We start from the raw sequence: 13,750 nt of genomic DNA on the forward strand, positions 1-13,750 counted from the left end.
GGTTGAACGCCAAGACCGTCAAAGACTCGTATGCCATGAAAAGAATAGAGGAGAGTATGGATGCCTTGAAAGGAGCCAAGTGGTTTTCAACAATTCATTTGAAGAGCGGCTATTGGCAGATTGGAATGGCGGACAAAGATAGACCAAAGACGGCCTTTACCACACCCTTTGGATTCTACGAGTGCAACCGTATGCCATTCGAGTTGACCAATGCTCCAAGCACGTTTCAGAGGCTCATGGAAAAGTGTATGGGAGACTATAATCAAAAGATATGCCTTGTGTATCTGGACGATATAATCATATTCTCATCCACTTTTGAAGAACACCTTCAGCGGCTTGAGGCAGCCTTTGATCGTCTCCAAGAGTATGGGCTGAAGGTAAAGGCATCCAAATGCCAACTTTTCAAGAGTTAAGTCAAGTACCTTGGGCACGTGGTTTCAGGAGATGGCGTAGAGACTGATCCGGACAAGGTTGAAGCCCTGAAAACATGGCCTGTTCCGAGGAGTGTCCACGAGGTCAAGTCCTTAGGTTTTGCCGGTTACTATTGGACGTTTGTCCCAGGTTTTTCAAAGATAGTGAAGCCATTGAATGATTTGACAGCTGGACTCCCAAGCAAGTGCAAGGACCGAAGAAGAACCAAACACTCATCACTTCCTGAGTTTGTGTGGACAGACCAATGCAGACTGCTTTCAATGACATCATTCACAGGTTATCAAACCCACCCGTACTTGCTTATGCTGACTATGGCATCCCATTTGAGCTCCACACAGATGCGAGCCTTAATGGTCTAGGTGCTGCTCTATATCAAGAACAAGATGGCAGGAAGAGAGTTGTTGCATATGCGAGTAGGGGTTTGTCTCCAAGTGAAAGAAACTACCCAGCTCATAAGCTTGAGTTTCTAGCCTTAAAGTTGGCAGTAACTGACAAGTTCCACAATTACCTGTATGGGAACTCATTCAAGGTAGTTACTGACAACAACCCCTTAACCTATGTAACAACCAGTGCAAAGTTAGATGCCACTGGTCATCGATGGCTTGCCGCACTTTCAACGTATAACTTCAGTCTTGCTTACCGACCAGGAACAAGAAATGCTGATGCTGATGGCCTATCTCGCCGGCCTCACACTCCTAACCAAGAGGCCGACTCTGACTCACTTCAGGATACCCTCAGTCGCTATGAGACAGGAGGGAGTGAAGTGCCATGTGAATCGGTAGAGGCTGTGTGTCAGTCTTATATGACTGCAAGGATTCCCTTGGTAGAGATGGTTGGTTGTTCAAATACAGCAGTACCCGAGACCATAGATTGTCCCCCAACACTGCCAGGGAGTGAATCTTTACCCACACTGACCAGGATGAGTGGGTGGCTGCACAGCAAAGAGACCCCGCCATTCAACGCATCGTCATCCTCAAGGAGAGTGGGAAACTTCCAACCAGAACAAAAAGGAAGGCTGAGAGTTCAGAGGTTCAGCGCTATCTCAATGAATGGCAGAGACTCAGTTTCAAGAGCGGTGTTTTGTATAGGAGTCATATTACAAGGTGCATCAACTAGTACTCCCTAGACACTACAGAGCCATGGTCCTCAGAGATCTGCATGATGATGTTGGACATCTCGGTAAGGACAGAACACTAGACTTGGTGAGATCTCGCTTCTTCTGGCCTTACATGGCACATGACGTTGAGACTAAGATCAAGTCATGTGAGAGATGTGTGAGAAGGAAGATGCCCCCAGGTGCAAGATCAGTTGCTCCATGGTGAACATACAGACCAGTCAGCCAATGGAATTAGTATGCATGGACTATCTGACCCTAGAAGAATCCAAGGGAGGTATATCTAACATTCTGGTGATCACCGATCACTTCACACGCTATGCAGTTGCAATCCCAACCCAGAACCAGACCGCACAGACTACAGCTAGGCATCTCTTCAACAGCTTCATGGTGCATTATGGGTTTCAAGCCCCGGTTACATTCAGACCAGGGAAGAAACTTTGAGTCTGAGGTCATTCAACAACTTTGCCAAATAACAGGAGTCCAGAAGTCAAGAACAACCCCATACTACCCATTGGCAATGGACAGACAGAGCGTTTTAACCGTATACTACTTGATATGCTTGGCATCTTGGAGGACCACCAGAAGAAGGACTGGAAATCATATGTCAGTCCACTTGTGCATGCATACAACTGTACTAGCAACGATTCCACTGGTTATGCCCTCTATTATCTCATGTTGGACGCCATCCCAGATTACCTATCGACGTGTACCTTGGATTGGAACCTGAGGGCGATTTGCCAAATACATATGGTGAATATGCTCAGGACCTCAGAGACTGACTGGATTGTGCATATACGATTGCATCAAGGGCTGCTGCCAAGAAGTCCTCATACAACAAGAAGAGGTATGACAGTAGGGCAAGGGGAGCTGTGTTGGAGAGCATGGTCACCGGGTTTTTGGTGAAGAATGTTAGCATACGAGGGAACACAAGATTGCTGACCGATGGGAAAGAGATGTGTATGTAGTGGTTTGCAAGACCAATCCTGACCTCCCTGTGTATACAGTCCGGCCAGAGTCTGGAGTTGGAAGAGAGAGAACTCTCCATCGCAACCTACTGTTACCATGCTTCTCATTGCCCTGCCCATCTGGGAATCAAAGAGCAGAACCCAAAGAGACTGTTGATTATACAAGATCAACAAGCAAGGCAGAAGAATCACAGGATCGTAGTACAGTTTTGTCAGACTCGGATGGTGATCAGGATGTTCATTTCGTCCCAGTCTATCATGCACCAGAGGAGAGGGTACTCAAACCTGAAGAGGCGTCAGACCCAGATACTGTGCCCCAAGAGGAGGAACAGGCCATGGTTGCGAAAAAGCCCACATCAGTGGTTAGTGGCGCCAGTCCACAAGGGACTACTTCAGATACACTTCCGATTGAGAATTCCTCACTACCAGAAGTACAATGTGTTGTTGAGAATGAAGTGAGCAGAAGTTTGGAGCCATCAAATGACCCGAGTCTACAGGAGGATGCTGAGCCACACAAGGAGTTTGAAATTCAGGAGGAAGTACACTTCGAACCCATGCAAGAAGTGGAAGGGGAACCCTTAAGGAGATCAAAGCGGACAATACGACCACCAGATTGCCTGAATCTTACTCAGGTTTGCAGTAAGCCAGAGTGGATGGTCAAAGCAGATTACCTCACATCTGTGAAGTTTAATGCCCAAGGTGACTCTGCGGAACGCCTTTGTGCCGCGTTGATTGACATTGTATAGAACGGTTAATCCCTGACTGAATTTTCTTTGTGAATATCGGGACGATATTCCAGAAAGCAGGGAGTGTGCAACCAAAGACAAATTTTTTATTTTTATTATATTCTTTTCTGATGTGTATATATATACTGTATACAGGTACTATATGTACCTACCTAATACGAGTGAGTAACCTGTTAGCGAGAGTGGGTACAGCGCCACCAGTGTCAGACTTTCACTGCTGAGAATCTCGCGATATCTGACGAGATTCATTAAAGAGTTTGACTTGCAGTCAACTGCACATTTTCTGTGTCTGCCTCATTGATATTCCTTTTCAAGCTTTTTGACAGCATGCAGTGAACGTTGTGGTCGAGTAAACTGTAGATGTATACTCTCCTTTATTTTAACAGGTATGTTTGGTATAGTATTTCAGTGATTTTGCCGAGTTTTGCTCAGTTGAAAGTTTGGATGAGATCGCCGCCCATGAGGAGACGCGCCATGTGTTTCATGAGCTATTTTTAGCGACTGTGCAAGTGAACTTCTGATGTGTCGATCGATGCATCTAAAAGACTTATATATAGTTCTCAGTCATTGAAACGGGACAAGTGGCTCCGGCGATAGATGTAAACAAATCGTCTCCAGTGTTGTTAAAGTATCCTAGCTCATTTCTGCTCGTTATGAGAAAAGGCCTTGTAGTTTAGTGTAGTGGTGAGCACCATTTCAGATCAGCTTTTCAGGATTTTCATGCATGTGTTGAAGCAGTACGCCATAGTTTACTTTTCTTTAATGTAAGAGATTGTATTTTTTAGAGCTTCATTGAAAAGTTTGACTTGCAGACAACTGCAGCTTTTCTGTCTGCCTCATTGATATTTCTTTCAAGCTTTTGACAGCAGTGAACATTGTGGTCAAGCAAACTACAGATGTATACTCTCAATTATTTTAACACTGTTTCCCTTACACTGGCTACACATTCTTTGCTACTTCTGTACTATTTAGTTATTCTTCTTGCTTCGTGAAACTTGGATTAAAGTAATTTTTAACTGACTTTTTGCTTACATCCTTTCCAGGGTTAAGGGAAATCATGTATGATATGTGTGAAATAATTTACATCATCTAACTTGTTTAGCTTCAACATTCAGAAATTGAAAGAAAACTTGATCATAAGTGTAAATGAAATATATTCCGCTTTAAATGTTTTAATTGATAGCATGTCTATGTCATCTACTTTTTTAAGCAAAAAGGTTTTCATAATTAGTTTAAAATAATTGTTCAAAAGACCATGCAATGAATTCATCTTTACCGCAAGTATCCTGGCCAATGCTGTTTGCATCTTTTACTAATATGCACAATCAGATTGCTAGTGTGATTGCTGTGATATTTTAGTGATATATTGCAAAGACTAAATTTGTTTTGTAAGTTAACACATTTTGCACATATGTGCATCATAATATTGATTTCAAAACTTGAGTTGGTAACACAGCTGCTTAAGTACAAGAAATATTGCAAGAATATCATGTTATAAAGCTTTCATGTAACTGATATACAACATTTTAAGGTAGCTTTCCGCCTTTGCGACGACCTCTTTTCAAACGTGAAGTTTGCCATCAAGTTGTGTATTTCTACCCAAGTATTATATATCACCTGAAAGCTATTTCTATGAATTTTTTTGTTTGATCAAGAAAATTAATGGGCGATGAATTTTCATGAAGATTTTAGTGAAAGTGTAAAGAAATTGGGTAAACTGACGTAAAAAAGTTTAAGTCAGAGTGGAAGGGGGCTATTGTCTAGGTGTCAACGAGTAATTGCACTTCAGAATACTGGCTACAAAACTGTGTCTCAGATTTTTGAAAAAAGCCTTAGTTTTTTCACAGTGCTGAATCAAAGTTTATCAACCGATTAGTCTCACAATGCCGTCTAATTAAGTAGCGATAACTCGACTCTAAAGACCTACAATAAACAATTTACTAGACAGATAAAACACCAAAACTAGAAAGCATTTGCAAGCAAAAGCTAAGTTCCAGAGACCAGAGCAGCGGAAGAAACAAGAGAATGTGTGACAAAGATAGGTGCAGAATGAAAGAGTGCTTTGGATTTTAATATTCAGGGCTGATAGCAGTGAACACCATAACAACTAAAAGCAAGGCAGTCCGGGGATTACAGTACACAGATTACAAATGCCTACATGTACGGTAAAAACGCAACAGATACATACGGGGGCGACAACGCACGGAAATGTTTATCAGACGACATTCTCGCGAGCCAGAGCAATAATTTTCGCTCCGCAAAAATCAATCGCTTGACGGGTAGCGCTGAGTTGTTGCCGTAAAGAGGCGTGTCATTTACGACGATGATCAGACGAGAGGAAACATCGGACCTAGGCCGTTGAAATTGAGCCACATGCATTTTCATTTGATTAAAAGCACAGACTAAAACAATTTTCATTGCTATATCGCTGTTTTCACAAGATACTGACGATTTGATCTTGGAAAGTTGAGTTGCTTTTACGTGCAGCCAACGCATGCCGGTGCATGACAGACAGTACGTTCACTATGAATGCCTAGCTCTGCATGGCAGGGCTGTGTGTTACCGGCGTTAAACGGCCTCCCACCACAGCCCAGCAGACTGATATACGAAAAACCGCTGGTGGCTCCTCAGAAATACGGTGGGCAGTATCTCCGCCAAAACAGCCGATTTTGAGTCCAAATTTTGCATTGATCATCGTTTTCGAGCACACCCACCTCTCCTAGGTACACGATGTACCCAGCCGCGCTTGTAAACTTAGGGAATGGCTACTTTCTCTCTCTCTGTGCGAGCGAGGTGATCGATACGCCGCCATGTTGTCTCATGAGCATTCGGGCGAAACAGTATAGCGCCACGTACGGCGAGTATTCAGAGAAAAATAAAATCAAAAAGCAGCAAAAAACAAAGCGAAAGAAAGCTAGAATTATTAATAACTGAACGCAATATGATAGTTGAGCAATGCCAAATAAAAAATAAATAAATAAACAAACAAGAAATGCCCGTAAACCCGTCCGAGCTGAGCGATGACGCCATAAGCGTGCCGCAATGCATTCTGGGTAATTAAGGTAAAATTTGTGTATAGCATGTTCGATGGTTGTAAAACCGGAAATAGAGAAAGAAAGAAAGAAAGAGAGAAAGAAAGAAAGAAAGAAAGAAGGAAAGTGAGCAAAACTAACAGTTCCAGCGCTGGTCTCTGGAACTAACAAGATAGTGCTATCAACGTTTTAGCCAAAACAGTATATTCACTCATTGAAATCAGTGTCAGCGGTTAAAATAAGGCTAAAAAGAGCGATTTTCGGGAGCGATGTACCCTCTCAGAGCATAATGTACACAGTGGTCAATGACTGAATAAACTTGAGGAGTGCCCAGGAAGAGATTATGCATAATTATGACGGATTAGCTGTAAGATGTAGACAGAGTATTAACTGTTCGTCCTGTCGGGACTGCTACGGCATCTCGACACATCTTTACACAAGCGTAAATATAATATAATTTTATGTCAGCATTCGATCTCGGAAAGGGTTCATAGCCGCGGAAGGTTCTGATTGAGCGATCCCGATAATGTGTGACAAAGCGAAAATTGGTTGACACCACAACTAAAAGAACCTGTATTTATATGTAGGTATAGATTGGCAGTGTCTGTGATCATGAGGGTAATAAAGACCTCCATGCTGTGATTCAGTCAGCTGCTATTTTTTTCCAACTTAATGCGCCTTGAAAACAGATTTAATAACACCCTTTACTCAACTCCGAGCTTTTCTAAGACAATAGTTTGCCTTCGCTCTTTACAACATTTCTGAGGTGAAAGACCGTTTCTCGAGTCATTTTGGCTGACATAGCCAAATGCCAGTCAGTGGCAACAAAGTCAAGGGAGAGAATTTGAGAAAACTTGAACATTAAGACAAGAACATCATATTATCGAGGGCTGTCCCAAAACTGTGTCATCGGTATCGTTACAAATGTTCTCAACGGTAATCAGCCATGGGTGTTAAAGTTTGGCTGTAGTATAATCCTTGGTCTGACATTCTCAGGCTATCTTTTACACTCATGGACATCGGTGTGGTTGTTTTGGACTTTCGATGACCCCTTTTTCGTTTTCTTCCTTTCACGATGCTGAACATATACGGGTACGTCGTGGTATTCATGTATTTGCTATCGCCATGTGGCCTCAAGTGGAACGTACCATTTATGTATACGGGACGGCCGGAGCTTCTCCAACCGCTGCTCCGGGTGCTTTTTCAAACGCGCAAAAGTGTCTCAAATAAAACATTTGGTATGTGGCAAAGCAACTACAAATACATGGCTTGCAGACACGACTCGTCTGACTCAGATTACGCTGCCAAATAGAGTCTTAGGATTCTGATCAAAACTAGTCTGCTCTGATAATCATTGAAACACGGTCTCTCCATGTCACAAAATGTCATACGCGTCAATGGGCGGGCGATCTCTGACAAGCAAACTTGACCATGACTTTTTAGCACTTTTATTTGATAATAACTACAGGTCCTGCCATTACTCATGCTGTAGATTGTAACACTCGATATATGCTGCTATTTGTGATCCGTACTAAACCTGAAATAAAATCGTCAAAATGTCACGCGTGGCCTCGTTGTGTTGCTAATACTCAGAAGTTGCCATCTTTCGGGAGCGGCCACCCCTATGAGAAAAACGTACGATCCACCGTTCTGCGCCTAATCACTACGCATACACACGATCAGTGATGATGATCTTGACACACGCAGTTACAGTAGGTGTCAATGGGATTTTCACAGCGGATGTTGTCCAAGTGCATGCGACAATAATGTGGAGCTGCGGCTTAGCTTAATCCCTTGCCAATCAAGCGGTAATCTCAAAACACAAAAACGTGCATCTGTTCCTCTTGTAAATTTTAATCACAAAATTTCAGCCAGAAATAGAAGCTTTAAGACCATATTCTTCACACATGAAAATCAATATTACAGGAATACTTTTAAGGGAATAACAAATTTCCTTGTTTTCGACATAAAATATCCGGTAAATGTGGAAGCTACCTTAAATGTTCATAAGCGTTTCCCCAGTGGGTAGCTCCACAGTTGGCACAAGACCACTAATTCATTTCCCATAGGCCACCACAGTAGCGTTGAGCTCGATTTTCCTATTTTAAAACATTCAGCGGCACAAATCCTCTTAACAGGTGTTAGGTCAATGTCAGCTTGACTACTGATTAATTTTTCGTGTGGGCAAGTCCACGGAAATTTTGAGATAGCGATGAAAATAGCGCCCTCAGTGGTGTTTTTGACAAATTTCAGGCTTATTGTTATGATTTCTATTAGCCCTAGAACTCCTCATATTACCACTGAATGCTTCAGCCATTATTCACAACAGTCTGCATTTTGATTCAGGCAGAAAAATATCTTTACAAAAATTCTTCACGTTAAATTTCAAACTAAACAAGCATCCATGCAGATATCAAAACTTCAAGGTCTGCACTATTTTTCTTCCGAACTATCTTCGTGGGTAACGAACCCGGAAGTGAATTAGTGATCTTGTGCCAATATAGTGAACCTTAAATTGACAAAAGTGCACAATTTTAACACCAATCAAAGTACTGGTGGATATGACTCAAATACTAAAATAAAAGAAAATTCAACCCTACACTTCAATTGCTACACCTGCCTCAAGACATACATTCATCAGCCCTATGGCAGCAATTTGCGTCACCTCTGTACCAAACCATATGACACCATATGACATAAAAACACATTCCTGGTAAACAAATTTTGTGTCCTAAACACTCATATCAGAATACTTTTACAATTGCTTAGTTGTGTTCTTCCCAAAGAAATAATGATTTCACAAATAGAATCTCTCCCCGAAATTAAACCCCGGTTTCAGGGGCTAGGCCTATTTTCATCGACTTTTTACGGAAATTTTGAATAATAAATTTCTCTGTAGAAAACCGCTGTGGATGGATTTGCACGAATTTTTGATATAAAAAAGCAAGAAATTGTATGTCTAAACAATAAAAGTACTGGTTTGACAAATTAAGTTGAATTAGGAGAGAAATTGACAAAAAGCTATGCCATACCGCTATTCCTGACTGAGTCCAATATGGCCGCCAGCAGGGATTTTGGCCCCCCAATAAGTATATCAAAATTAGTGTCTGAGCTGGTTTCTACATACCTTTATATTTCCAAGTATTGTTTGGAGTGATAGAAAGTGCAAAAGGTTGTTATTTTTCAGCATAGGACATCATATACGTACTGAAATATGTCCCCCTATAGGGCTTCCTTTGGGCCGTCAATTAGGCACAAGACCACTAATTCATTTCCCATAGGCCACCACAGTAAGCGTTGAGCTCGATTTTCCTATTTTAAAACATTCAGCGGCACAAATCCTATGATTTCAATATACTCATTCTAAAATCAATGATACTCATGGTGTCTTCCAAATTAATGATACTCATGGTGTCTTCTAAAAACGATGATACTCATGGTGTCTTCCAAAAATGATGATACTCATGGTGTCTTCCAAATTAATGATACTCATGTTGTCTTCCAAATCAATGATACTCATGGTGTCTTCCAAAATCAATGATACTCATGGTGTCTTCCAAATCAATGATACTCATGGTGTCTTCCAAAATCAATGATACTCATGGTGTCTTCCAAGTCAATGATACTCATGGTGTCTTCTAAAAACTATGATACTCATGGTGTCTTCCAAAATCAAGGATACTCATGGTGTCTTCCAAATTAATGATACTCATGGTGTCTTCTAAAAACGATGATACTCATGGTGTCTTCCAAAAATGATGATACTCATGGTGTCTTCCAAATTAATGATACTCATGTTGTCTTCAAATCAATGATACTCATGGTGTCTTCCAAAATCAATGATACTCATGGTGTCTTCCAAAATCAATGATACTCATGGTGTCTTCCAAAATCAATGATACTCATGGTGTCTTCCAAGTCAATGATACTCATGGTGTCTTCTAAAAACTATGATACTCATGGTGTCTTCCAAAATCAAGAATACTCATGGTGTCTTCCAAAATCAATGATACTCATGGTGTCTTCCAAAATCAATGATACTCATGGTGTCTTCCAAGTCAATGATACTCATGGTGTCTTCCAAGTCAATGATACTCATGGTGTCTTCCAAGTCAATGATACAGTGTCTTCTACTCATGGTGTCGTCCAAAGCTATTCAATTAGTGATACTCATGGTGCCTTCCAAGTCAATGATATACTTAGTCGGCTTCAAAATCAATGACAATGTAAAACATGCTAAAGTCAATGACATTCTGAATTCTCCTAGAGTCAATGATTTTTATGACAGATGCTCAGCTGTCTTAGAATAAACTAAACCATTATCCATTCAATGCCTCCTCCAAAGTCAATGATACATGACAACAACTTCCAAAATCAATGACATCACCAGCTGACTCCAAAATTAACAGCATGCTGTGCCTCTCCCAGAATTAGATAGTATTCACATCTCCATTCTACCTTCGTGACACAGGCAACAGTGTACATTTCGCCTGCTACAATTGAAAGTTGTCCTCAACCTCAAAAAATGCCCATTGTGAAAAAACCAAAACTGAAGATCTTCTGGATAAGATGGGGAAGCAAAATCAATAATTATCTGAATAGTTTGAAGTGATAGACAATTAATTCATGTTGTAACACAAAGAACAGAATTATCGATAATCCAACAAGTTTGTGTACTGTAATGTATTAGATTAGATTACACTGGATAAAGATTACTTTGTAAAATAGTCAATGGCACTATATATGAAGATAGAGAATGCATATTTTACTACAGACTGAACCTCAAAGAGCCATCTAGTTATCAGAGAAATTATCCATAGCTTTTTACTCAGTGAATGCTGTCTGCCAGGTAATGATATTAGTTTTTATGAGGCAAGCCAGCAGGAGAAGAAAGTAAAGAAAAAATAATTTTGATCACCAAAGAGAGGCAAGCCATACAGACTTGGGCCTTCATTCATTAACTGACCATTGACGTGGTGAGAGAATTATAGTTTCATTGTGTGTTGAAATTTGGACAAAGAATCTGTCAATTCACAACAAAACTCTTAATGTATAATAAAAATGATAAAAATACAGTCTCTTGAATTTTCAAATCATTAAGATATTTTTTTCTATTGGTGTGGTAATAGTGCTGCAAATACTTCATATAATTACGGGTTTCAATGCACTTGAATTGGGAATCTTTCTTTCTTCTCATTTTGCTTTTCTTTCTTTACTTAGTTGCATTTTTCATTTTTTCTCTTCATACATTGCAAAGAGAGAGTGTCAGAAAGTATTTAGAATGATGCTCAGAGCTTACTTGCTGTATGAATCTTTCATGTCTATTTTTTCGCAGTGATGTGGATGTAGATCAAGCTGCAGTCACAACGTTTGCTAATGCCAACTCTAGAGGGAGCTCTTCATCAAGCATCTCAACAAAGTAAGTTCCCAAGTTCCAAAATATATGCTCCACATTTGCTACTTCAAAGATAGATACCTTCAGTAAGGTTGTGTAATGAGTGTTATGCAATGGCGATAAAAACCATGATGCAACTGAAATGTTATTTGTTCTGCATGGTTAAGACTTACATTAGGTGTAAGATGATAAAGTTGATTTTATGGATAAATTTTCAATTGTATTGAGACTTGACAGTAAAGACTGCACCTCAAACTCATTCATACAGTAAGATTTCACTTTTGATTGACACTCTGTTAATTTTACGATGTCTGTAATTCCAATGTACAAGTCCATAGACAGATTTTGTTCGAGTCGCAACTTCCAAATTTTTAGCATCCATCATTGAAAGTTATGGATTTGATTAGATTTTAGTGGTGTGATCTGCGGTCTGTTTCCTTTCATCTGCTCTTAGCCAGGTGGTACATTATTGCACAAGTAACTGAAAATTATTTTTCCAGAAGTCAAGAGTCTCCGTCTACATCTGTTTCCATGGAAACTGTCTCCCAAATACGGGTAATTGAACATGATTCTGACATGGAGGCAGAGCAAGATACTCCAAACTGGCAGAATACTATTGACAAAGACATCCTAAAATCCCTAAAACCTAAAGAAATCAAGAGGCAAGAGGTTATTAATGGTGAGTTTAGCAGCTGTTTTTTTAGCTCCCATAGCCATATGTATATATGGCAATGGAAGCTATTCTTATAGGCTAGGGAAATGTCTGTATGTCTGTATGTCTGTATGTCTGTCCGTCAACATCAAAAACTCCAAAACCGCTGTACATTTCATCTTGATATTTGGTGTGTACATGGATGATGGGCTGTAGATGAGATTTTGTTCAAATGAAGTTGTCATTGCCAAAAATATGCAAATTAAGTGAAAAAATGTAAAAACAGTCAAAATTGAAAAAACTCAACCACTGAGCAGATTACATGAAAAATTAGCATGTAAGTACTTTGGGCTGACATGAAATGATTGTGCACATCTTGGGTCAGTATCTTGGACTTGCTATTTTTCATGAATTTTTTTGTAATTTTCTCCCATTTTTGGTCAAAAATCTCTTCTTGGTCAAAAAATCTTCTTCTCTGAAACCACAAGTCCGATTGATTTGAAACTTAGTATGGAAGTGCATGGGAGTGACCTTTCCCAAATTTGGGCAAATCGTGGTGAATTTGCATATTTTTAGTTTACACGTCCATAGACTCCCATGTATAAGGCAGATCTCCATAGACTCCCATGTATAAGGCCATGAAAAATAAAAATTTAGTTTCTCATCGTATTCATATTGCAAAAAGGATGCAGTGACACAATTTTTAGTCCCCAAGGATGAAGTCCAGTGGGCTTATAGATTGGGTCATATCCGTCTGTTCGTCCATCCGTGAGTCCATCCGTTCACGCAGATATCTCGGATATTTTGACAAAATGTCATGTGACCTTGATGACCTTTGATCTCAAATAAACATATTTGTCCATAACTCAGTAACCACAAGTACTACAGCCTTCATGTATGGTATGATGGGACACCTTATGAAGCCACATATTGTACCTCATTAATTATGCGCATATCTAATTTTGAGCGAGCCAATAGAGCTAGAGGTCTGATTTTTGGTATATAGGGATAACTTAGCAATACAATTTTTTTTACAAAATGTCACGTGACCTCGGTGACCTTTGACCTCAAATATACATATTTGTCCATAACTCCGTAACCACAAGTGCTACACCCTTCATGTATGGTATGATGGGACACCTTATGACGCCACATATTGTACCTCATTAATTATGCACATATCTAATTTTGAGCGAGCCAATAGAGCTAGAGGTCTGATTTTTGGTATATAGGGATAACTTAGCAATACAATTTTTTTTACAAAATGTCACGTGACCTCGGTGACCTTTGACCTCAAATATACATATTTTTCCATAACTCAGTAACCACAAGTGCTACACCCTTCATATTTGGTATGATTGGACACCTTATGACACCACATACTGTACCTCAATAATTATGCACATATCTC

The 13,750-nt window shown here is 40.1% G+C and overlaps 1 protein-coding gene across 1 annotated transcript in view; it reads left to right on the forward strand.

Moving 5' to 3' along the window:
* LOC139128987 (rho guanine nucleotide exchange factor 11-like) overlaps positions 1-13,750 on the forward strand; it is a 32,308-nt gene that overhangs the window by 17,246 nt on the left and 1,312 nt on the right. The window contains exons 4-5 of the mRNA XM_070694664.1: positions 11,628-11,711; positions 12,188-12,366. Of these exons, the coding sequence (XP_070550765.1) occupies positions 11,628-11,711; positions 12,188-12,366 (263 nt within the window). The remainder of the gene's footprint in view (positions 1-11,627; positions 11,712-12,187; positions 12,367-13,750) is intronic.

Source organism: Ptychodera flava, unplaced genomic scaffold (assembly GCF_041260155.1).
Source record: "Ptychodera flava strain L36383 unplaced genomic scaffold, AS_Pfla_20210202 Scaffold_83__1_contigs__length_492613_pilon, whole genome shotgun sequence".
NCBI lineage: Eukaryota > Metazoa > Hemichordata > Enteropneusta > Ptychoderidae > Ptychodera > Ptychodera flava.